The 26,019-nt window shown below is 50.1% G+C and overlaps 1 protein-coding gene across 2 annotated transcripts; it reads right to left on the bottom strand.

Annotated features, from left to right (window-relative positions):
- Positions 1–859: 859 nt before the first annotated feature.
- On the bottom strand, positions 860–22,072 carry OAS2 (2'-5'-oligoadenylate synthetase 2). Of its 2 annotated transcripts, XM_012756343.3 has the most exons (10): positions 21,825–22,072; positions 17,898–18,159; positions 13,771–13,949; positions 12,635–12,879; positions 11,707–11,851; positions 8,686–8,856; positions 6,605–6,884; positions 5,037–5,224; positions 3,920–4,158; positions 860–3,113 (listed from the first exon to the last, which is right to left on the bottom strand). In XM_012756343.3, the coding sequence occupies exons 1-10, from the start codon at positions 21,999–22,001 to the stop codon at positions 2,924–2,926; spliced, it is 2,076 nt and encodes a 691-aa protein (XP_012611797.3). In that variant the 5' UTR covers positions 22,002–22,072; the 3' UTR covers positions 860–2,923. The 2 variants fall into 2 exon arrangements, with proteins under 2 accessions (XP_012611797.3, XP_075852708.1); XM_075996593.1 differs by lacking the exons at positions 11,707–11,851; positions 12,635–12,879.
- Positions 22,073–26,019: the final 3,947 nt, after the last annotated feature.

Below are 26,019 nucleotides of genomic sequence, written 5' to 3'. Positions count from 1 at the left end.
CTGCCCTTCATTTTCCTTTACGGGCCTTAGGGTGATGTGTTTTAGTTCCTACTTATCCCACACAATAAGCCCCCGTGAGACTTACGGACAATCAGAGAGCAAGGTCCTCAGCACGCCCACCCTTGTTCCAGACACCAGCCACAAGTGGGGACCCAGGCTACCCCACACCTCTGTCCCACTTGGCTACAGACTTGGGGTTCCCATGACCCTCCTTTAGGTTCAACAGTTTGCAAGACTGACTCACAGAACTCAGGAAAGTGCTATACTTACAATCACCATTTTATCATAAAGGATAAAAATGTAGAGCCAGATGAAAGGGTATGCAGGGTGGCCAGGTCTGGAAAGGACCAGAGCCCAGTTGCTTTCATGCTTGTGGAACCAGTTGCTCCACCTTCCTGCTACGTTGCATGTTCACCAACCAGGAGGTGCACGGGCCTCATTGTTCAGAGCTTTTACTGGGGCTCCACCACTTTGGCACGATTTAGTAAATCATTGGCCACGTGATTGGCCTCAGTTGCCAGCTTTCTCTCCTCCCTGGATGTTGGGGGTTGGGGATGGAATTCCCAGCCTTCCAATCACATGCTTGGTCTTGGTGGCTTGGCCAGCTCCTCCCTGGAAAGTATCTAAGGGCCCACCACAAGTCACCTTGTTAACATGAACTCAACGATGGTTGAAAGGAGCCTATTAGGAACACAAAATACACCCCTAGCAGGAAATCCCAAGGGTTTTGAAAGTCTGTGCAAAGAACTGCTCACGATGGCCAGCTCTATTCTTCAGTGGTCATGGTCAGCGTCTGCAGCAGGGATAAAACTTTAACTGCGGGTTTCTGAGGTTACAGCACTTACACCTTTAAATGTCATTGAAGCTAAAGCCCAGGGAAGAAGCTTTTTATTTGGCAAAAAGTTACACCTGGCGGGAGGGGGTGACAAAGGCAGGCTCAGAAGGACAAGACAGCAGGCTCATCTAGACAAGGCACCAGTCCGACTGTAAGCCTTAGGGGGCTTGGAGGTGGACGAGATGGAAGATTCTGAGCCCAGGCTCTCGGAGTTATGGGAACCTCGGAATGAGTAAAGGGCTTCACTTTGCAGACACTAGAGAGATTCCTTTTTAAAACACGAAGAACAAGGGAGACGCTAATTGGAATAAAAAGATACAGAAAACATGCAGGTTGCCAGAAACATGCAGGTGCACAGAAAGCTGGATTAGAGCAACTATCTTTTTTTTCCCCCCCAGCATAAGAGCAACTATCTTTGAAGGCAGGTCCCTGGCAGAGTGGGAGCTCGGCAAGGCAAGGCAAGGCTGCGTGAAGGACGTCGCCGTCTTGATTCCAAGAGGAGTCCAAGAAGCGGGGGGAGAAGTGGCAGAGAACATCAAGGGGGAATGGACCCGGGTGGCTCTTTCACACAGTGAGCGGATTCTTTAAGCACAATTGCCAGATGAGCCCTACAAGTTTCTTCTGGCATTATTATTCCGGCATTCGATGACGTGTGATGGAGAGCATGCCACTGACAACAGCATGCACCCCAGCTCTGTGGCTTCCCGGTGTCCGCGCCGTCTAGAAAGACGAATCTGGGGGAAGCACAATGTTTCCTAAGCAGGCACAAGCAATGGTTAAAAGAGGCAGGTAGGAAAAAGAGGGAACTGCATCTCGGAAGGTGACTATTGCCAGACAAGATTTGGGCACTTACTGATGGTGCAGATCTTAATAGCTAGAGCTGACCCTGGGGTTAGGGGGGTTCTCTCCAGCAAGGGCTGTCAGCTGGGGAAGGTTCTACTGCCCAGAGGACATATGAAAACATCTTGACTTTTTTTCTTCTTTTTTTAGAGACAGAGTCTCACTCTGTCGCCCAGGCTGGAGTGCTGTGACATCATCACAGCTCACTGCAACCTCAAATTCCTGGGCTCAAGCGATCCTCCTGCCTCAGCCTCTCGAGTAGCTAGGACTACAGGCATGTGTCACCATGCCTGGCTGATTAAAAAAATTTTTTTTTGTAGAGACTGGGTCTTGCTGCCCAGGCTGGTCTCTAACTTCTGACCTTAGGTGATCCTCCTGCCTCAGCCTCCCAAAGTGCTGGGATTACAGGTATGAGCTGCTGCTCCTGGTCTTGAAAATTTTTTAATCGTCACAACTGGGGAGCATCCAGTGGGCAGAGGCCAGGGATGCTGCTCAACATTCCACAATGCACAGGACGGCCCCTAAACTAATGGTTATCTGGCCCAAAATGTCAATAGCGCCAAGGTTGAGAAATCCTGCTCTAAAGGAAGAAGGGGTGCGGAGAGCCAGGTGTAACGGGCGGGAGGCATCGGGTCTCTCTTGGCCGGGAGGGGGCACTCTGGAGAGGTGTGGCAGACTCCCTTGGGTGACTGACTCCCTTAGGGTGTCTTCACCCCCTTTCTCGGTTGCCACCTTTGAGTGACAGGAAGCCACATGACAGTGCCAGGTACTGAAATGTAAGATTTGCTGGGTGAAGCTTCCAATAAGATCCCTGTGCTCTTGACCTACGGTCACCTGTCCCCTTTCTGTTCGTCCTGCCTGGACGGCGAATCTGTCCTCTGGAGGGGCACTGGCCGCTTTCAGGGCCATGAAATGCTAAATCAGCGACTAAAGAGGGAGGAGCCAAAAGCCAAAGGCAGAAAGAGCTGTGCCCCTGGGGAACAAGTGGCTGGCGTTTGTGGCTGTCACACCGTGTGTGTGTGTGTGGGGGGGCGGGCGGTGCTGACACGCAGGGGTGGAGCCCAGTGGCCCTGTTTGGCATCCCACAAGGCACGAGTCCTGGGTGTCCTGACGCAGGGCTACTTGTAATTGGGGGTGGGGGAACCACTTGTTTAAGCTCCTGTGGGCTGGGTTTTCTGTTATTTGTGGTTGAATCAATTCCAAGATGGGACAGCAGGAGAAGTTCTTCTATTCCGGACGGTTACAGGGCTATTTCCAGATGATACCTCCGTTAGATGACAAAACCGGCACCTTCCATGGCTGGACTGGGTTTCCCGCCTCATCCTTGAAGCAGAGAGAGGACGACCATTCCTTCGCTTCTTTTGCCAAAAGATGCCAAGACCAACGGTCCCCTCCCCCCACGTCGCCGGTAGGCTCAGCTGGGTCCAAGATCACAGGCCTAAGTGAGGGGTTAGAAGGCAATAGAGAATTCCAGAACCAGTGACTTCAGAATTTGGGGCCCGTCCTACTTTCAGCAATAAAACAATGTGCTCTTACAGCTTAGATGACAGTAATTCAAATATACCAACGTGGTTCAATGTATTTCCCTAGAATTAAATTCTATGTGTCAAAAATGTTTCAAAAGCTGTTAATTACTATGCATGAAGGCACAATGTAACGATCTCCTCCTAGCTAGGTCTACTGAAACACGATGTGTAATTTAATCAGATACAATGTTGCCAAGCAGCCACAACTAGGCAACCCAGGGTGTCTTGTTCTGTCTTCTCTATTCTTTCTCAATGCTATTTTGTTTTCTCTCTTTCCTGTCCCCCCCCCCCCCCCGTTTCCATTGTTTCTGTCCCCTGCTGGTGGCCCTGAGTGAACACACTGTGATTCTTTACTATTCTTGAAGGTCTGAAAGGGTAGATAAACCCTCATCTGATACAAACCCTGCAGGATAAATGGCCCCGTGAGTGACAGCATTAATTCCCAGGGACAACGTGATCGCCTCTCAGACCTGCTAACAAATTCACGTGTTTCTTTCCAACTTAGAAAGAGGAAAGGAACTCGAGGACCTGGGGCCTCCCTGTCCTCCCTTCCCTGTCCCTTCTGGACACTATTTTCTCCATCTGCCCTAGGATTTTATCCCTGGGGACCAGCACTCCCCGCTTGGACACGAGGGAACGAATCGCCACCCCAAGGGAGGAGCACCCCGGGCGCTGACGGGAATTAGGTGAAGACCAGACGGGGCTGGGGTCCGGGCACCTGGTTTTCTGGATCTGGGTCAGGAGGAACCTCTTCAGCGTCTCATTTTCGAAGTTGTAATTGATGATCCAGAAGATGCAGAGCTGCCGGTACTGCGTGACCAGCTCGAGGACGGTGCGGAAGCCTTGGGCGGTGGCGAAGTCCAGCGCCTTGCTGCCCTGCTCCCAGGCGTACACGGCGAGCAGCTCCAAGGCGTACTTTGGCGGCAAACAGCCCTTAGGCTTCAGTCTCCTTTCGCACTGGGGGAAGAGTGGGAACGTGAGATGACACTAGGATGCCAGAGAAGGGCAAGGAGCTCGGTGGCAGTCACACAGGGGCCACAGCAGGACAACTGAGTCAACGGCCGTGCCGTGCTGGCGGGCCGGCGCCCTGCAGGTCTAGACGGTGCGGGTTTACAGCTCACCGGGCACCAGTGAGCAGCACGCATGGCACGCTCTGTCGCGCCTTGGGCCACACATTCCATCCTAGGGCAATACGGCCGCTGTGGTTTACTAGAAACCCACTGCATGCCAACTGTGGGTCCAGGCAGGTCCCCTGCACCCTTCCTAATCCTTCCAACAGCCCTGCCGAGCGGGCACCGCGACCTCCAGGTTAGATGGGGACCTGAGGCTTGGGGAAGCGAAGTGACTTAGCCCTGAGCCCCGAGCAGACGCGTCACACCCCCTGCCTGAGTTTCCAGATGAAAACCTCGGCTCTCAGGCTCAGGCTTCGGGGAGCCGGACCGGGGAAGGGGAGGCCTCAGGCGGAGCTGACATCGTGCTTGATGTTGGCCCTCCAGGAAGAAACTCAGAAACTCCCTCGTGTGCAAAGCCGTTGGCCACAATGCGGGGAGGCTTGCCAACGAGAAATGTGGCCCCGTCCTGCTTGTAGCTTCAACCTACGGGTGGCAGCTTTAATGGTAGGGGCTGCTCTACGCCTCACCCAAATTAATGGGGTTCGTGATGGGAACCCCGCAAAGATGCCTAGGGCTTAAGGAGTGGGCAGATTCCCTAAAAAGGTGGTTCATAAACCCAGCATGGGAGAGGGTGGGCGATGGGGCACTTGCTAAGGGCTGGCGTGATGGTCACGGCTTGCTGGTAAAAATCAGAAGCCGATGCTCAGACAAGGGCTGTCGTACCTGCGTGTACCAGTGCTTCACCAGGCGGATTAAATTCCTCACTTTGGTGGGCTGGAAGCCAATGAAGTTTCGCTGTAGCACCGTGAAACTGGTAGAAAACTCTCCCCCTGGGATGTCTGGGGATGTGTACATATTAATAAGCTCAGCATAAACCCTGGGGCTGGGTGCGGAGCCGGAACTCAATTGGCCTAGCAAGAGGGAGGTACAGACGTTACAACTTAATATGTATAGTAAATAACAGATTTCAAAACATTTTTGACAAGCATAATTTAATTCCAGGAAATTATTTTGAAAGGTATCAATATATTTATATCACTGATGTCTAAGCTTTAGGGGCATCTCCAGAGTAACGAGATTTTAAAAACATTATATGATCTCCATGGGTACAGGAAGTACTATTAAAGTATTATCTAGGCTGGGTGGGGTGGCTCACGCCTGTAGTCCCAGCTACTCGGGAGGCTGAGGCAGGAGGATCGCTTGAGCCCAGTAGTTTGAGGTTGCTGTGAGCTAGGCTGACGCCATGGCACTCGCTCTAGCCTGGGCAACAAAGTGAGACTCTGTCTCAAAAACAAATAAAATATTATCTAGACCTGCACTGCCCAACATAGGAGCCACCAGCCAACGCGGCCATTTCCATTCAAGTTAATTAAAAGGAAATAAACTGAAAATTTAGTTCCTCAGTTGCGCTGGCCAGGTGGCAAGCTCTTGTTGGATATAGAACACAGAACATTTTCATTATCACGGAAAGACCTTTTGGACAGCACTGCTCTGGAGTTTGCAAACTATGGCCCTTGGGCTAAATCTGGCCCACTGATTGATTTTGTAAATAAAGTTTTATTGGAACACAGCCACGTCTATTTGTTAATATATCATGTATGGGTGCTTTCATGCAACCACAGTAAGGCTGAGTAGTTGCAACAGATACTGTATGGTCTTCAAAGCTGAAAAGTTTTGCTATCTTTCCTTTCACCAAAAAAAAAAAAAAAGTTTGCCCACTACCCATTCTATACTGTTGTACCCTTTTGAGAGACACTAAGTGCTGTTCAGAGGGATAGTACTAGAGTGTTCATGATTTTGACTTGGGAAATGCCTGAAATAGCTTTGATTTCTTTTAATATCCCATTATGTACCTGTCACCCATGAACTGAATTTCTAAAGGAGATTTTTGCCTAAGATTGAAACCAAACACCCAGATTTCCTGTGTTTTTTTGCCTTAGAATTCCTCCCACATTTTGCTCTTTGATTTCCTTCACTATATTTGAGGCATTTTATCTACAAATGCATATGGAACTCCTGTGTACCCCATTATTTGACAGACATGCGGTTGATGCCTGGGAGTATAAGCTGTAATACTTGGGATATGCAAATGAGAAATAGGAACGAAATCACATGCAGGTGTAAGGTCTCACTGCCATTATTGATGCCACCTGCTGGGAGTCCTGGGCCATGAGTGGCATATGTTTTCACACCCAGTTCCTAAGTCACATGGCTTTCTCTCCAGCCCACCCCCATCACTTCCAGAATCCGGAATCTTCCTCCTACAGAGCCCAAGGGCCGGGGCGTCTTACCCAGAGCGTTAAAGGCGGGTAGCACGTTGAAGTCGATGCTTTCGTTGAGTACTTTGGATTTTAGAGAGAAGCCCAGTGCCCTGGGAGCCTTCTGTACTGAAATCTCAAACGTGACTTCAAACTCCTTCTTCTGTAAGGCTTCCAGCTGTTTCTGAATTTCCTTGATGATGTGGCTGCGTTCGCTTGTTTGGGAGGCATAACTTTTAATCGAGTCACGGAACACGACGAGTGTGGCGTCAGAGCCGGTCTTCAGAGCTGTGCCTTTGGCGGTTGATCCCCCCTGGGGAACAAAGGAAGGCTGAGCTGTAGCATTTCCCAGCCCGAGAGGGCCTTGTGCCCACGGGCTGGCACCAGTCACGCTAGTCAATGAGGTCGCCAAGGCTGGGTTCTGTGTCAGGGTCCAGCGAGGGCTGAGTCTAAGGGAAAGTGTTTCATCTTACAAACTAATAGATACCACGGTTCCAGAGGCAACTATTCTCCTGCTCTTCACATATAAAAAACCAATGTGCTATAAGTTACTAGTTACCTGCTTCTCAGGTAAATTTCCTAAAGATTTCCCCTATAGAAATATTTAGCTTTATTTGGATTCCTGTGACCCGAGAGAAATCAAGCTGAATGCAATTATTATGGTAAAAGTTCTCATCTTTTCCTTGATTGATCAATGGTCTAAGTCTGAGGACCACTGGATGGATATTCGTAAGTACAGGGCTCAGCAAACTTTCTGTGAAGAGCCAACAATAACTACTTCAGGCGTTGCAGGCTCCTTATGTCTCTGCTCTATGGGCTTCTCCCCTTCCTCCCTCCTCCTTTCCCTCTTCCTCCTCCTCCATTTAGTGTCTGCAGGGAAATGTTTATTTTACCCATGGTTAGCGAGGGCCCGCACACGGGCTTGGGAGGTGAGGAAGGGCTGTGCTCTATTTCCCGTGTGCACAGCCTCAAGTCACCCACTTCCTTCATGCACCCCGTCTTCAACGGCCCCTCCCCACCTGCGGACCCTAGCTCACAGCATCCTCGAACTCCTGGACTTAAGTGATCCTCCTGTCTCAGCCTCCCAAGCAGCTGGGACTTTAGGCATGCACCACGACACCCAGCTAATTAAAACATTTTTTTTTTTTTGTAGAGACGATGGTCTTGCTATGTTGCCCAGGCTGGTCTTGAACTCCTGGCCTTAGAGTGATTCTCCTGCCCAGGGCTTGCAAGGTGCTGGGATTATAGGTGTGAGCCACCACGCCCAGCCCTTTTCTTCTTTGTTAACTATCATGTTAATGGGGCCTCAGGAAGGAGAAGGGAAAAGGCATGCTTCAACGGTTCCGACATTGATCACAAACTCAGTCTTGTTTTCACCCCGATGAACCTCGGCGAGATAGTCACTCATCGCTCAGGGGGTATCCGTGAGGGTTTGCAGACACTGCCAGCGAGGCATGCACGCTTGCATGTGTGTTTTCACATACGTTGACATGCTCTTCCCTCCCTTCTTGAGACTGTGGGCTCACTTTTGTCTGGTCACATGACCGACAGAGGGAAGTGTGTCAGCCCGTGCCAGTCAGGGACAGGAACAACTCGATGCTCTGAATCTCTAGCTCAGCCTATGAGGCACAGTGGTCCCCGGTCACTGACCCGAGAAGAAGGTCCCTCTCTGGCTTACTGCACCCTGAGAGCTAGAATCTGCAGTGGGTAGCATGGTGACCCCCCCCCCAAGATAGGTGCTCTGGGATCTTGTGGATGTGACTTTATTTGCAAAAAGGGTCTTTGCAGATGTAAATAAGTGAAGGATCTGCAGATGAGATCATTCTGAACGAGGGCAGGCTCTGAATCCAAAGACAAGTGACTTTAGGAGACACACAGAGCAGAAGGCGGCGGAAGACAGAGGCAGAGATGGGAGCGAGAGATCTCTGAGCCCGGCAGCCCCACCAAAGTGTGTTGGTGACGGCGGCGCAGGCAGAGCCCACCGGAAACCAGTGCCCTGGTGCCCTGACCTCCCCAGCTTCCCTCCCTGGAGCCCCTGAGTAGACGGGCCCGGGCAGCTACGACGCCCCCTTCTCCCCGCCAGGGCTACTTGGGAGAGAAGGGCCGGCGCTCACCTTGACGATCTGGATCTTGGCAGGCGACTGTGGAAAGCAGCGTTCTGTAAGGAAGGCGCAGATGGCATCAACGGCCTTTTCGATCTGATCTAGGAAATACTTGTCGGGCTGCAGAAAGTCCTCGATGAACGTATCTAGAAGATGGCCCGGGGTGGCGAAGAGCGGTGCCGGCTGGGGACAGGCGGAGGACGGAGGCGTGAGGGGCCCCTGCAGGCCGACCTGGAGGCTCTGCCCCGCCCCGCCCTCTTGCCCTGCAGTCCCGGCCACCTCCCCGCCTCTGCCCCTTGCCCTGACACGGCCCAAGAACAAACCTGGGAGTTTAGGGTGGTGCCCAACACCCCCCAGAAACAAAACTCTCCCAGCCGGGAGTCCCCACTTCCTTCCTAGGAGAGATCTGGACCCTTCTTCTGCCAGGTCGGCCGTGCCCCCAACCCCAAGCTGCTCTCTGGGTCCACTTCTACCTGCGGCACCACCCAGCGCGAGCAGCACCTGTTTGCTTCATTGCCCCCTTTCAGCAGCCAGGTTCTGCTGATCACCACGCCCACGCAGTCCGTGAAGGTTGCACGGGCCTTGGTTAAACTCTCTGCCCAGGTGTGTCACTTTCCGAACGCTGCCAGGACAAGCTGCCACGCCTGGGGTGCTTCACGCAACAGAAATTCATCTTCTCACAGTGCTGGAGGCCAGAAGTTCAACACCAATAATATATGAAGCCTAAATCTCCTGAATTTGACCATGGCATGGTGCTCGTAGAGGAGCGTGTCCTGATTCTGAGATCCGTGTGAAAGCATTTAGGGGTCAAGGGCTGTGCGGCCACCTGCTCTCAAAGGACAGTATAAACAGCAGCTATGGCAACGGCAATGACAGTAAACGTCACACACACAACACTGCCAAGGCGGTAAATGTTACACACTTGTGCATCTGCGTGAAGGGCACACGGGAGTTTATTGAATCACTCTCGTAACTTTTTAAATATGTTTGAAAGCTTTTCAGAATAAAACAGGGGAAATATTAATAATTTTTGGAGGCCAGGCGCGGTGGCTCACGCCTGTAATCCTAGCACTCTGGGAGGCCGAGGTGGGAGGATTGCTCAAGGTCAGGAGTTCAAGACCATCATGACCAGCTCTCTGAGCAAGATCAAGACCCTGTCTCTACTAAAAATAGAAAGAAATTAATTGACCAACTAAAACTACATATAGAAAAAAAAATTAGCCAGGCGTGGTGGCGCATGCCTGTAGTCCCAGCTGCTCAGGAGGCTGAGGCAGGAGGATCACTTGAGCCCAGGAGTTTGAGGTTGCTGTGAGCTAGGCTGATGCCACGGCACTCTAGCCCTGGCAACAGAGTGAGACTCTGTCTCAACAAAAAGTAAAATAAAATAATGTTTGGAAAAAAGCTGTCTGAGGAAGTAGGGAAAACCAGGGTGAGCGAGCAAGGGCAGGACTCCGGTGGCAGTAGGGTCCGCGGGCCCGGGGGTGGCTGCCCAGAGCATCATGATCCTTCTAGACCCAATTAGGAGATTTCCCCGTTCACAGACTCCTTCACCTGCAGGGCCCCAAGAGTTTGGTAAATTCATTTACATCCCAGATTTTTGCTCAGCGCTCAAATTTCTGTGCAAATGGAAAATGTAGGTCCCACCTCCCATAATCAGGATGTAAATTAGTGCCCTGTCTGTGAAATGTGGAAGTTGGTTGGCCCATCTGGCCTCGAATGACACAGCTGTGCCCACTGGGGTTCCCGGAGAGCTGGCCGGGTGCCTCTCGGGTCCCCCTTCCTAACGCTCTGGGCGTGCGGGGAATTCCACGCTGATGGGTTTGCTTCTCCTTCTGGGGACGGGGGAGGGAAAGCCTGCACCTCTTTCACAGCTGGCCCTTGAATTGGTCCTCCCGTTTCTGCCTGCTGTCCTCCTGTCCCTGCATCTGCTTGAAGCGCCGGTTCTCCCGGGCTCCGCTCCCTGTCCTCTCCCCCCACCCGCTCACCTGCTCTCTCCTCTGCAAAATTCACTGGAATCTCGTCTGCGAGTCTCCCCTCTCTCACTGTTCCCTTTTGCACTTCACAATCATTGCCCGTGACAATGTGCTCCGGGTTCAACTGTGTCCCCCCTAAAAGAGGCCTTCAGTACGTGTGAATAGGACTGTATTTGGAAATAGGGACTTTACAGATATAATCAGGTTAAAAGGAGGGCATTATGGTGGGCCTTCATGCAACGCGACTGTTGTTCCTATAAGAAGTGGGGAGATGGTTAGAGCTGGAACCCATACTACTAAGTGAAGTATCCCAAGAATGGAAAAACAAGCACCACATATACTCACCAGCAAACTGGTATTAACTGAGTAGCACCTAAGTGGACACATAGGTGCTACAGTAATAGGGGATTGGGCAGGTGGGGGAGGAGGGGGGCGGGTATATACATACATAATGAGTGAGATGTGCACCATCTGGGGGATGGTCATGATGGAGACTCAGACTTGTGGGGGGAGGGGGGGAAATGGGCATTTATTGAAACCTTAAAATCTGTACCCCCATAATATGCAAAAATAAAAAAAATTAAAAAAAAAAAAGAAGTGGGGAGAGACACAGAGTCACACACACACACGGAGGGACGATGACATGAAGACATGCAGGGAGGAGGCCGTGTGACAACGCAAGCAGAGACTGGAGTGATGCGGCCACAAGCCAAGGACTGCTGGCGGCCACAGAAGCTGGAGGAGGCGTGGAAGGGTTCTCCCTGGAGCCTTCAGAGAGAGAGAGAGAGAGAGGGAGGGAGGGAGGGAGGGAGGGAGGGGGGGAGAGAGGGAGAGAGAGAGAGAGAGAGAGAGAGAGAGAGAGAGAGAGAGAGAGGCCCGCATGACACCTTGATTTTGAACTTGTAACGCCCAGAACGGTGAGAGAATACATTTCTGTTGTTTAAAGCCGCCCGTTTGTGGTGCTTTGTTGCAGCAGTCGCAGGACTTGGTGGGATCTTGGTCTGGGTGTCAGCGGGACCCTCCCTGCGGCATGGAGCAGGCTGTGGCTGGAAACCCTCACCGGGACGTGCCAGGACGGGGCAGGCAACTGGCTGTCCAGGCTGGGAGACGTGAGCCACAGCTGAGCCTTTTCTTTCAGCATTCGCCAGCACCTCTCCCCTCCTCCCACGTTGTTGGTCGGGTCCGTTGGATCCACGATCACTGGCCTGTGTGTGCCATTAGATGACAAAAAACATCATCTGAGCTGCTTGTGGGAGTAGAATTCAGTTTTGGGGAAAAAGGGCTTGAGTGGGAAATCTGGTCACCGGAGTTCTGATTCCTGGGATTCCTCCAAGGTGCTAAGGGGCTTTGTCTGTGACACCCAGCCCCTGGGGCGCGCCCTGCGTTTTCTGCTTTACAGATATATTTCTCTCCTCTTCTGACAGCTCCCTTTTCTCTCTGATCTCCTTCCTTCTAGAAGGGGAAGAACCTCTCCAGTATTTTTGGGACAAAATGTGCCCGTGGTTGGAAACATACAAAGCACTGGCTGGGACACAACCGTCTGCCAGCCCTCCCATGGCAGTGGCTGCCATTCTGTTTTTATTTTTATTTTATTGTTTTGTAGAGACAGGGCCTCACTCCGTCACCCAGGCTGGAGTGCAGTGGCACAATCATAGCTCACTGCAGCCTCGAACACCTGGGCTCAGGTGATCCTCTCACCCCAGCCTCCCGAGTAGGTGGGACTACAGGTGTGTGCCACTATACCCAGCTAATTTTGAGATTTTTTTTTTTTGTAGAGATGGGGTCTCACTGTGTTGCCCAGGCTAGTCTCAAACTCCTGGCCTCAAGCGATCCTCCTAACTCAGCCTCCCAGAGTGCTGGGCTAACAAGCGTGAGCCATCACGCCTGGCCAGTGGCTGCCATTGTTTTGGCACATCTCGGACTGGACAGGACAGGGCTGAGGCCCCGTGTTACAGGGGAACAGGGCGGGGCTTTGGGGCGCTGAGCACCTCTCCGATCGGAGTTGGTTCAGCAGGACGTTCCTGATGGTCTCCTCGTCAAAGCTGTAGTTGACTGTCCAGTAGATGCACAGCTGCTTGTGGCACTTGATCAGCCTCAGGATGGTTCTGACGCCTTCAGCCGTATCAAAGTCTTCTTTTCCACAGCCCTGTTCCCAGGCATACACCGTGAGCAGCTCCAGAGCGTACGGACTCAGCGTAGGCAAGTGTCCCGTTTCTTTCATCTGTTCCTGGCACTGTGGGGAAAGAAAGAGCAGCAGCCCATCTGGGATCCAGAACCTTCCATGTCAGGGACCTGAAATCAAGAAGCCAGAAATCCCCAAGAGGTCACCCTCCCCCACCGGAAGGTCTAAAATTCAGTGGAACGACAATACCAAGTGTTGGCAAGGACCTGGAGCAACTGGAACTCATGCTTGCTAGATGGGAGTGTAATTTGGTGCAACCATTTGGGCAAACTATTTGGCAATATTTGCTGCAGTTAAACAAACAAATAAATGACCCACATATATAGTCTATATATTTATGCGTACACACACACACACACACACACAGCATTTGTGTACATGTACTGTATAACCCAGCAATTCTACTGCTGCATGTTTATTTACCCAAGAGAAATGTGTGCTTAAATTCACAAAAAGACATGTGGGAGAATATCCATAGGAACCTAATTCATAATAGCCCCAATGTGGCATTGACCCAAACATCCATCAGCTGTAGAATGGATAAATGTGTGGTGTATTAACACAGCACGATACTACAAGACAATGAAAAGCTACCACATGCCACAGCATGACTGAATCTCTCAGACACAATGTGGAGCAAAAAAAGGCAGACACAAAGTAGGGACAGTATGATTCCATTTACATCGTTTAAAAACAAGCACAACTAATTTGCGGTGGCAGGTATTGGAATGGGGGTTTGTTTGGGGGTATTACTGGGGTACCATGGGCTTGAGGCACATTCTGGGGTGCAGGAAATGTTCCCTATTTTGACTTGAGTGTTGCTGAGAAGGATGTAGAAAAATGTGTTGAGTGTATACTTAAGACTGCTGCATTTTACTGATGTAAATGATCTCAATAAAAAGGGAATGAGTGATAACAATATATATACAGTTGGAAAATTACCTGTTGGTGCCAGTATTTTACCAAGAGGATCAAATTCTTCAGCTTTCTGGGACGGTTGTTAAAAAACTTCTCCTGGAGTTCTGTGAAGCAGACTGCGAACTCACCGGGGCCGGCTTGTGTCTTATCCAGGGATCTTTTGAGATCTTGATAGACCCAGGGGTTGGGGCCCTCCAGGGAGCCTGATGTGAAAGAAAAACCAAGAATTTTGGTATTTACGTAACCTCGTCTCAGAGTCAGGGTTGCTCAACGATGAAGGACCTTTGTCATTTCATAGCACACGTGCACTGCTTCATCTGCAAGAGGACCTGGTGTATTCACATGAAAGGTAACGGGGAAGGGTGGCTTGGCCCACTTGATTATCAAATGTAGCCTAAAATGACTATAATGAAAACAGTATGGGGTTGACCCAAGGAAAGATCAGCAGAGCCAAATAGAGGGATGAGAAAGGGAACGCCCCTAAATCGGTAGGGAAAGGCTGGGTTCTTTGAAAAATTGTTGGTGTTCGCAAAATTGGCAGGCATCTGGCAGAAAAAAACCCCAAAGTTTATGTCTCACATACAATATATTCTGCTACTGAGTTTATCCAGTGAATATTCTACTTACAGGGTCAGGGTTCCTGGACTTTGAGGAGGGCCAGGGACAGAGGCCAGTTTAGTCAGTGGGTTTCCATCCTTGCTAGCTGAACTCCACTGTTTATAAACACATTGGAAAACAGCCGGGAGAAAACATCCAGCTTGTTCCTCACTGACTCCCTAGACACGGTTCAGGCACTCGGCACGAGGGGAGGTGGGACAGTCCATCCTTCCACCTGTTGATAACAATATAGCTGACACGAGTCCAGTGCTTACTCTCCATGAGCACTTAATTAAGCCTTCTCCGTGCAAGCCTCATAGAACGCTAACGTGGTGAGCGCAGCCGCCACTTCCAATTCGCAGCTGAGAAAACACCAGCAAGTGGGGCAGACAGGTACCTTCCCCCCTTGCGTCAAAGCAGGCGGCCCATGGCGGTGGAAAGAGACGCAGGGTTGAAGGGAGTCTGCTGGACCTAGTGTAAAAAAATAGGCCAGATGAATTAGGCTAATGTTTATTTTTTTTTTAAAAAAAAAAGCAATTTGCGAATTTCCATGTAGGTCACTCAGAAAGCCACCCTTACCTTTCCTGGTAGAAAAGGGATCTCTGCGTGCAATGTGCGGCTCTACCGCCATCTAGTGGCGGCTGCTGGGTACCGCATGTGAGGAAGAGCTCGTGTCTCTGCTCACACCATCCTTGCATGCTGGGTGAACCCAGCAGGGGGCTCGCTGGCCTCCTGGGACAAGAGGCGAGCACACGGGAGTTCCTGTAGGAATTCTGAGCCACGCGTGTGTCCTCACCTTGACTGCGACCCTTGTTTGAGGCCCAACCCTGAGTGTCCCAGTGGCTGTTTCCAGTCTGACTGCACGGTTGGCAGGCACGCGTGAGCAGTGGGACCTGGGTGAGAGCTCCAGGTTGCTGAGCTCCCAGGCCGGTGCCTTTTCCTCCCAACCAGGACTCCTTTCTGTGCAAGTGAGTCATCGGCACGGGCATGTGCCTCCACCTTATCAGACGGCGGTTGTGCTAATCGTTCTTCAAGGCCGCCTGGAACCCAGACAGTCCTTAAAACCATATGGCGGAAGATACCCTGGGCAGGGACTTAGAGGACTTGGGCTTTTGTTCTGGTTTTGAGAGTAATTGGCTGTGTGGCCCCGGGCACATCCCTTTCTTTCTGTTTCCCCACTCATTTAATGAGGGGTTGAATTTTGGCTCTGGAATTCTTTAAGCTTGTGATGATATGTGTACCTGTGCTTTAAACTACACTAAGTCTTATCCATCCATCCACCCACCATACATACCATGAGCCATCCATTTATCCCTCTATCCATCCACCCACCCACCATACAGCCCATGAGCCATCCATTTATCCCTCTATCGATCCACCCACCCACCATACATCCAATGAACCATCCATTTATCCCTCTATCCATCCACCCACCCACCCATACATACCATGAGCCATCCATCTATTCCATCTATCCATTCATTCATCCACACCATCCACCCACCATACATCCAATGAACCATCCATTTATCCCTCTATCCATCCATCCACCCACCCATACAGCCCATGAGCCATCCATCTATTCCATCTATCCATTCATTCATCCACACCGTCCACCCACCATACATCCAATGAACCATCCATTTATCCCTCTATCCATCCATCCACCCACCCATACAGCCCATGAACCACCCATCTATTCCATCTATCCATTCATTCATCCACACCATCCACCCACCATACATCCAATGAACCATCCATTTATCCCTCTATCCATCCATCCACCCACCCATACAGCCCATGAGCCACCCATCTATTCCATCTATCCATTCATTCATCCACACCATCCACCCACCATACATCCAATGAACCATCCATTTATCCCTCTATCCATCCATCCACCCACCCATACAGCCCATGAACCACCCATCTATTCCATCTATCCATTCATTCATCCACACCATCCACCCACCATACATCCAATGAACCATCCATTTATCCCTCTATCCATCCATCCACCCACTCATACAGCCCATGAGCCATCCATCTATTCCATCTATCCATTCATTCATCCACACCACCCACCCACCATACATCCAATGAACCATCCATTTATCCATTCATTCATCCACATCCATACGTCCATGCATTATCCTTTCATCCATTTTCCCATCATGATCCATCCTTCCATCCATCTATCCAACAACTATTACTGGTAGTGAATATTGTGCTAGAGACTGGAGAAGAACAAGACACTCATGGTACATGTGTTCATAGAGCTTATGGTCTAGGAGAGGATAAAACTAAACAAATTTTCTCCATATAAGCAACAATCCTCATGATCCAGAAAGCACAAATTGCTATTGGAGCATGTAGGAGGTGAGTCTAACCCAGATCCACCAGAGAGCTTAAATGAAGAGCTGGAGATATATATATAAAAAGGTTGGGGGAAGAATGTTCCAGGCAAAGGAACCGAACGGGCCAAAGTCTCGAGTTGAGTGCGCATGGTGGGTTTGAGGTGCAGATCAGAGTAGTTGCAGCATAGACAGTTGGCGGTGAGTGGTACGGCTAGAGAGGTAAGTAAGCCGGGGCCAGCAGATTGTCAAAAGCCTGTCCTGTTGGGGAGTTTGCTCCTTATCCTAAATGCAGTGAAAAACCGTAAGAGGGTCTAGTACAGAATGTGTCACAAAATCACACTTGGAAAGAGCATCCAGACGCAGCGTGGAGGGAGAGGAGGGCAGGGGCCATTGCCATATCTAGGCCAGTCCTGATGGTGGGCTTGGTGAGGGAAGCCCAGTGCAGAAGGGAGAGAAACGAAGCAGATTTAAGAGCAAACTGGGCAGAAGTGGCAGGACTTAGTGATGGGCTGTGGGTGAGAAGTTGGGGGAGTCAGAGGCGGAACCCTGGCTTAGGGGACAGGTCAAGCTCTGCAGGAACGTTCGCTGAGACAGGAGGTTCCTGGGCAGGTCTTGGGGAGACAGCAGTGGGGTTTGAGCCACCCCTCAAACTCTGGTAGGCAGTTGTCCATGGAAGGCTGTTTCTTTGACGTCGAGCTGGTAGGAAGGCAGACTTCAGACACTTGCCCCAGCTGGTGTTTCCCTAGATGTCTGCCCCCTCCTCTTTCTAGAAAGCAACACTGGCTCTAGTCCAAGGCCTCCAGCGTGGTCTGTGGACCAGCCTCATGTCGTGGCGCTGGTTGGAAAGTAGAATCCCAGGCCCGACCCAGACCTCCTGATTCAGAACCTACATTTTAACGCGGTTTCCGGTGATTCATTCGTTCAGTCTGAAAAGCTCTGCTTTAGATCCTTGCATCTAGAACATGTTCTCCAAAGTCAATTGGGAGGAGGGGGGAGGAGTTCCAGAGAAGAGGGTAAGCCCAGAGCAGGAGGGATTTTTCTCTTCTGAGGGTCTGTGGTCTCCCATTTCAGAAAGCACCGGTGGCATCTATAGCACTCACAGCCTAGAAGACCCGCATGGCTGTCTGGCACCCCCTTCTACGGCTTTTCTTCCCCCAGGACACCCCGACCCCTACCCACACACCCAGGAGCACTCACCCAGAGCGTTGAAGGCAGGTAGCACCTGAAAGGACATTTTCTGCTTGTCTAAGGACATCTGGATGACCCCATCATGTTGGATCTTGATGGAGCGTTCCAGCCCCTTCCTGTACACGTGGTAATTCAGTTGCTCCATAATTATTTTGAGGACTTCTTGTTGGTTTTTCTTCTGATCCTGGAATTGTTTGAAGCGACTGAGGAAGGGGACGAGGGTGCCGTCAGAGTTGCCTCTCAAGACTGTTTTCCGGCCGTAGGATCCACCCTGCCAACAACAGAGAAGCAGATGTGAGACTCTGGCCCTCTGGGGTCACAGGGAGCTCCAGCAGTAGTATTTCTCAGCTCAAGTGAAAGCCAAAAATTATCCCCATGGTCTTAAAAAGTGGAGTGGCAGGCATCTATGTGTCCCTGCAAAGACCTGATTGGGATGTGCATAGCAGCACTTTTCATACCGGCCCCAAACTGGAGGCAACTCAAATGGCATGGACAGTAGAATGTGATGGACCCACGCATCCTCTGCCACTGGTGCTGAGCACACCGTCCTGGGGCCTGAGGATAGGATCATGTCACCTGCCACTGCTGTTGGTGCTCTGTGCATGTCTTCTGGGAGCCTACTGCCCTGCCTGCCCCCACCTGTCCATACTATCAGGGGACCTGAGGATGGGCTCGCTCCACCTGCTGCCAGCACCCATGCATGCTGTCTGGGGGCCTGGACATTGATCTGCCCTGCCTGCCACCACCAGAGCAGGCACGTGCCATCCAGGGGCCTCAGATTACACTGCTGTGCCTACCCAGAATCAAAGCCAAAGCACTCTACTCAACCAATACTACAGATATATCTACAGGAAAAAGTCTTTCCCTGCAAAAGCCAATCCATAAAATTGGAAGAACTATTACACAAGATGTGCAGATATCAATGTAAGGACACAAGAAACATGGGAAAGCAAGGAAACTTCCAAAGGAACATCATAATTCTCCAGTAACAGATCCCCCCCCCCAAAAAAGGAAATGTATGAAATGCCAGAAAAATTCAAAATGAACTCATTGGGATACAGGAGAACACAGATAAACAATACAAAGAAATCAGGAAAACAATCCATGATGTGAATGAGAAATTCAACAGACATAGATACCATAAGAAATGACCAAACAGAAATCCTGGAACTGAAGAATTCAATGAATAAAATAAAAAACACAACCAAGAGCTTCAACAATAGACTAGATCAAGCAGAAGAAAGAATTTCTGAACTCAAAGACAGATCTTTTGAAATAACCCAGTCAGACCAAAAAAAAAATGAAAGAAGAAATCTATGTGACATTAGGTTATCATAACATGACCAAATATTTGAACTTTGGGAGTTCCAGAAGGAGAAGAGATGGGCGAAGACGTAGATGCCTATTATTTCTTTCTGTTCCCTGATTGCTCTGGCTAGGACTTTGAGTACTGTGTCAAATAAGAGTGGTAAAAGTGGGCATCCTTGTCTTGTTTTGGTTCTTAAACCCATTTGGTATGATGCTATCTGTGCCCATCAACAGATGAATGAGTAAAGAGAGTGTGGTATATATACACGATGCAATACTATTCAGCCATCAAAAGAATGAAATCCTGCCATTTGCAGTAATAGAGATGGAACTAGAGGTCATTATGTTAAGTGAAATTATCCAGGCACAGAAAGACAAATATCACATGTTTTCACTTATATGTGGGAACTAAAAAAGTTGATCTCATGGAGGTGGAGAGTAGTTACCAGAGGCTGGGAAGGGTGGTGGGGGACAAAGGGAGGTTGGTTAATGGGTACACACATAGTTAGACAGGAGGAATAAGTTCTAGTGTCTGATGGGACAGGAGGGTGACTATAGTTAATGATAATTTAGTGTATATTTCAAAATAGCTAGTAGAGAAGACCTGAAATGTTCCCAGCACAAAGAGACAATAAACGTTTGAGGCGATGGATATCCTAATTGCACTGATTTGATCAATAAACTTTGTATCCATGTTTCAAAATATCACAAGTACCTCATAAATATGTGTGATTATTATGTATCAATAAAGAAACAATAGAGTGGACAAATGTGGCACATTCACACAATGGAATACTACGGAACAATGAAAATGATCCACGACTGCATGCAGCGACATTCATTTCATAAACCTGATGGGTCGAAGAAACCACACACAAAAGCTCATGCAGCACGTGATGCCATTTACATAGGGCGACTGGCACATCCTGCTTCTCGCCCCCGGTTTTAGCGCTGAGAGTCCCACCTCCCAGGAAACGCCGCAATCCTGGGCAAACTGGGTTGACTGTTCACCCTACATTTACATAAAGTTAGACAACAAGCAAAACTAATCTATGCTATCAGAAATCAGGAGACTGGCTACCTGGGGTTGGGGGCCTACCAGATAGGGGGCCTAGGGCTCTTGGGGCACTGGGAATGTTCTGTTTCTTTTTTTTTTTGAGACAGAGTCTCACTCTGTTGCCCAGGCTAGAGTGCCCTGGCGTCAGCCTAGCTCACAGCAACCTCTGACTCCTGGGCTCAAGCAATCCTTCTGCCTCAGCCTCCCGAGTAGCTGGGACTACAGGCATGTGCCACCATGCCCGGCTAATTTTTTCTTTATATTTTCGGTTGGCCAATTAATTTCTTTCTGTTTTTTAGTAGAGACGAGGTCTCTCTCTTGCTCAGGCTGGTTTCAAACTCCTGACCTTGAGCGAACCTCCCACCTGGGCCTCCCAGAGTGCTAGGATTACAGGCATGAACCACCGCACCCGGCCTGTTCTGTTTCTTTATCTGTGTATGAGTTACACAGGCAACTCGTCAAACCGCACACTTAGATCTGTGTGCTTTTCTTTGTATATATTTTACTTCAATGAGCAAAAATGTTAATAATATTTAGAAGCAGGATGGCTTAGTAGTCAAACATGTGTGCCTTAAGCAGGTTGCCCAGGCTTAAACCCCAGCTCTGACACCAGCTATTAAATAACTGGAGTTGCCTCAGTTTCCTCCCTGGGGCCAGGGCAGGGGATACCACGTGTCTAGATTTCTTTACTGCAGGGCTAGAGGGTGGGCGCAGAGGCAGAGGCCAGAGAGTGTTGCCGCTGCAGAGAGGCGGGTGTTGGCAGCGCTGGAGGGTCAGCAGGTGGTGTTGGGACATTAGGACCCTTGTCCGCTGCCCCATCCCAGGGTCCCGGCACGTTCATAGCCCCCCTTCCCCCCAAAGCTCCAGCACCTTCAGCCTCAGTCCTGGAATTTGTGACCATAGCACGAAACATTTCTAACAGACGAGAGCCGCCGCCCCTCGCTGCTGAGAAACCACAGAGCAGCGGCCCTCAAACTTTTTAAACAGGGGGCCAGGGCCAGTTCACGGTCCCTCAGACCGTTGGAGAGTGTGGTGCACATTCCACACATGCGCACTGTGGGCCCGGGACGAGACGGCTGCTAAGCAGGACAGGCAGCGGTGGCAAAATCACCCAGTGGGCCGGATAAATGTCCTCGGCGGGCCGCATGTGGCCCGCAGGCCATAGTTTGAGGACACCTGGCACAGAGCAAGGTTGGATAGTTTGACCAAGGTCCTTCAGCCTCAGTTTACTCCTCTGTACTATGGGGAAGATAGAAATAATAACAGTGACTAACAGCAGCTCGTGCCTCGAGCACTAACTATGTGTCAGGCCCTGTGCTAAGCACATTTTAGGCTTGAGCCTTTCGATTCTTTGAAGTGGGAACCCCGTCTCTCCCCATTTTACAGATTTGGAGACTGAGGCTCAGAGAGGGTAAGCAGCCTGCCCAGCGTCACACAACCAGTCAAGGGAAGAGACTGGCCCAAAGGCTCCACAACATACCCCAGCCCGGGTGTGGGCCTGGCGCCTCGAAGGGGCTCAGCCCCGTGGAACCTCCTGGCTCTCAGAACCCTGAGCCCGGCCCCGGACTCACTTTGGCTACTCCGTGTACCGCAGGGAAGCACTCCGTGTTCTGCAGGGTGTCACAGATGAAGTCTACCGCATAGTCGAGCAACTCCTGACAGTCTCTGTGGAGCACCAGGTGTTCGTAGATAAAATCATCCAGCTCCAGAGCATGCATGGAGTATAACCGGGACTCCTGGTTTCCCATCGCTCCCTCCTGGCTGCCCGGACGCCAGCAAACGGGAGCCAAGATCTCCCTCTGCCGCCCAAGCCCAGAAAGGGAAATGGAAATCTAGAGGCCCTTGCCCCGCCCCTGCAGCCAGGTTGCTACTTCCTGTCCCCAGAGCTGGGAAACCAAAACTTAGGCCAGGAAGTCTCTGCCCTGGCCCCTGGGCTGTGGCTGCCAGGCCTGCTCCCTCCCAGAGCTGGGAAACCAGAACTCAAGTGCAGAAGCCCCTGCCCTGCCCGCCCTGCGGCTGACCTCACCAGCCTGCAGCGGCTCCCAGGGAAAGTTCGAGGCTAAACGCAGCATCCAGAGCCCCGCGGTGAGGGCTCCACATATGCTGGACCGCTTTGTGCCTCAATTTCCCCATCTGTAGAATGGGGGAAAAATGGTACCTCTGTCACAGGGTTCACGTGAGGATCCAATAATATCTGCAAAGTGCTTAGCACAGGGTGACAAACGCAGAGGCAGAGGGCCCTGTCCCTTTCTCCCTGTTCTCAGTGGCCAGGGAGCTCAGGCTCAGGGACGGCAGCAGAGAGGAGAGAGAGACCCAGAGAGGGCGCTGGCTTGCCCACAGACACATAGCAAGGCGGGGACTGAGCTGGACTCGGGGTTCGGTTCTGCCTCTGGGGAGACACGGGCCCCCGCGTGGTCCGTGGGCAGGAGCCTCTGTGTGTGTGGGCGCCTCGCCACACCCGGGGTACAGCTGCAGGGCCTCATGCGACGCTTAGCCCAGCAGCGGCAGGAAACAGGCGCGGAGGGCACAGGCCGGAAGGGAGACAGATGGGCCACACCTGCGCCCGGCGCTGCAAACGCGAGACTCACCGAGGGCTCCCAGTCGGCCGCTGTGGCCCAGCAGGAAAAATCCCTGAGCCGGGAGGGGTAATCAGGTCCTTCCCTGGCGGGATGGTTAATTTTTAGGTGTCAACTTGGTTGAACCAAGGTACTCAGATATTGGGTCAAACATTAGTCTAGATCTTTTAGTGAAGGTACTTTTTTTTTTTTTTAGTGGAGATTAACATTTAAATCAGTAGACTTTGAGTAAAGCAAAGCACCTTCTATAACGTGGGTGGGCCTCATCTAATCAGTTGAAGGTTTAAATAGGAAAAACACCGAGCTTTGTCCCAAAAGAGGGGATTCTGTCTGCAGACTCTCAAGGGGGCAGTGGCGACTCTTCCCTGGGTCCCCCCCCCTGCAGATTTTGGACTTGCCAGCTTCCACGATCACGCTGGCCAATTCCTTAAAAAGAAATCTCTCAAAATAAATATACACATATCCTGTTGGTTCTAGTGTTCTGGAGAACCTTGACTAATGAACCTGACCCTTAAGGGCCTTCCCCGCCCTTATCTAACTTTGACTGGAACACCGAGAGGCAGGCAGGCTGGGCAGGGGTCTTAAACGCTCCTTTTTCAGATGATAACATGGAGGTTCAGAGAGGTGGGGACATTTGCCCAAGGACACACAGCGAGCAAGTTGTCTGGCTGGGTTCTAACTCCAACATGTTGCCTGATTCCAAGCCTGTGCTTTTTATTTGCTATTTTTAAAAAACACTTTGTTTTGGCCGGATGTAGTGGCTCACGCCAGTAATCCCAGCATTCTGGGAGGCCGAGGCAGGAGGATCGCTCAAGGTCAGTTGTTCAAAACCAGCCTGAGCAAGAGCAAGACACTGTCTCTACTAAAAAGATAGAAATAAATTAATTGGCCAACTAAAAATATACAGAAAGAATTTGCCGGGCATGGTGGTGCATGCCTGTAGTCTCAGCTACTTGGGAGGCTGAGGAAGGAGGATGGCTTGAGCCCAGGAGTTTGAGGTTGCTGTGAGCTAGGCTGACACCACGGCACTCTAGCCCTGGCAACAGAGTGAGACTCTGTCTCAAAAAAAAAAAAAAAAAAAAAGGAAAAAAGAAAAACAAAAACACTTTGTTTTGAAATAATTTGCAATGCTGAGAAAGTTTGCAACATGGGTATAAAGAACTTCCTTTTTTTTTTTTTTACTTTTTTTTTTTTTTTTAATTATTGTGGACGAGGTTCTGGGGCCCCAAGAGCGGGGGCCCCAGAAGTCGCCCTTTTTTTTTTACTTTTTAAACTATACAGTGATCTACAGATTTTATTTTTAGCAGGCGGAACTGAGTACTGTGTGAAGTACGTTTTTATTCAGCATATTATGGGGGTACGAATGTTAAGGTTACATATATTGCCCTTGCTCCCCTCCCCCCCCCGGAGTCAGAGCTTCAAGTGTGCCCATCCCCCAGATGGTGCACGTCGCACTCATTGTGTATGTGTATTCCCATCCCCTCCTCCCCCCAACTGCCTTAGACCCTTCACCCAGAATATTTTGATCACCTTTGCCTCTATTCTTTCTCTGTGTACATTTTATGAGTATTTTTATTCCTGGACCATCTGAGTGCACGTTGCAGGTTTTATGTCCCTTTACTCCTCAATTCTTCAACATATATCCCCTGAGAACAAGGATATCTTAATTGCACTAACACAGAACAACGATCCAATTCAGAATTTTAACATTGATACAATGTTGCTATAATCTTTTATAACACATAAAATGAATATATTCTTACACTGGAATCTTGCCAATTATTCCAATACTCTTTATAGCATCCTCCCTGTTCCCATCTAGGGTCATACATGACATTGAGGTGCCTTGTGTCACAGATGTGTTCTCTGGGAAGCCCAGTGGTGCGGGCGAGGGTATCTGAGGCAGGCCCACAAGGAGACCAGCCACTTCTCCCCACGCAGCCAAGTCCCTAAGAGAGGGGTCGCCACAGAGGACAAGGAAATTGAGAGACCACAGAGAGAAATAAAAGAATACACAGAGATTAAGTCATAGTTTATATATACATACATATATATATATATATATATATGTATATAAAGATCAGATATAACATAGCAGGAGGCACCTAGGAGACTGGTGTATCTCCATAAACGCCAGCAATATGGTTAGATTCATACAGGTTTTTATAATCACAGACATCAATTACCAGTTGTCAGGGTAACATATTTGCATATCAGAATATCAGGGAATGCAGCTGCTAGGGCATACAGGTAGTGGGTTAGGGCTAAAAGTCCTCTCAAGGGGCTTCTAATCTATCCAGGTGAACAAACAGGTACAAAGTCTTTCAGGGGCTAACTTCTAAGTTCTAAGAGGTAGTTGTCAATTGACAAAAGTAAAACAAAACAGGTATAGTGACTCTATATTTCTTTGATTAGTTATGGTGGACTTGAAGGTAGACAGGAGAGAGCAGGAAGCCCATCTCTAATAAACAGGTTGTTTATAATCACTGGGGTGCATCTCTGGGCAAAGTGCACTCATTGTCTCCGGCTCCCATCCTGTGGGCCATATTTGCCTTGCCTTGTCTCTCAAGACACAGGGTGGACAATAACGCGTGTCGGCAAGGATGTGGAGGCACCGGAACCCTCGTTCACTGCTGTGGTGTGTGTCTGTGTATGTATGTGTGTGTCTGTGTGTGCCGTGTGTATGTCTATGTGTGTCTGTGTGTGCATGTGTATTTATGTATGTTTGTGCATGTGCATGTGTATTTATGTGTGTGTTTGTGCATGTGTATTTATGTGTGTGTTTGTGCATGTGTATTTATGTGTGTGTGTGTTTGTGCATGTGTATTTATGTGTATGTGTGTCTGTGCATGTGCATGTGTATTTATGGACATGGACACAGGCCTTGGAGCTCCGACTAGGATTGCACCACTGGCTCCCTGGTTCCCGGGGCTGGTGGCGTGGACAGAAGCCACAGCACTGACTCTCCTGGGTCTCCAGCTCACAGATGGCATATCATAACCACACGAGCCAATCTCTCATAATCAATTTCTTTCTATAGGTCTCTCTTTTTTAAGACAGGGTCTCACTCTGTCACCTGGGCTAGAGTGCAGTGGCATCATCATAGCTCACTGCAACCTCAAACTCCTGGGCTCAAGCGATCCTTCTGCCTCAGCCTCCTGAGTAGCTGGGATTACAGGCATGCGCCACC

This window comes from Microcebus murinus, chromosome 22 (genome assembly GCF_040939455.1).
Source record: "Microcebus murinus isolate Inina chromosome 22, M.murinus_Inina_mat1.0, whole genome shotgun sequence".
Lineage (NCBI taxonomy): Eukaryota > Metazoa > Chordata > Mammalia > Primates > Cheirogaleidae > Microcebus > Microcebus murinus.
The sequence above is the reverse complement of the archived record's forward strand: the minus strand, read 5'-3'. Positions and strand labels throughout refer to the sequence as shown.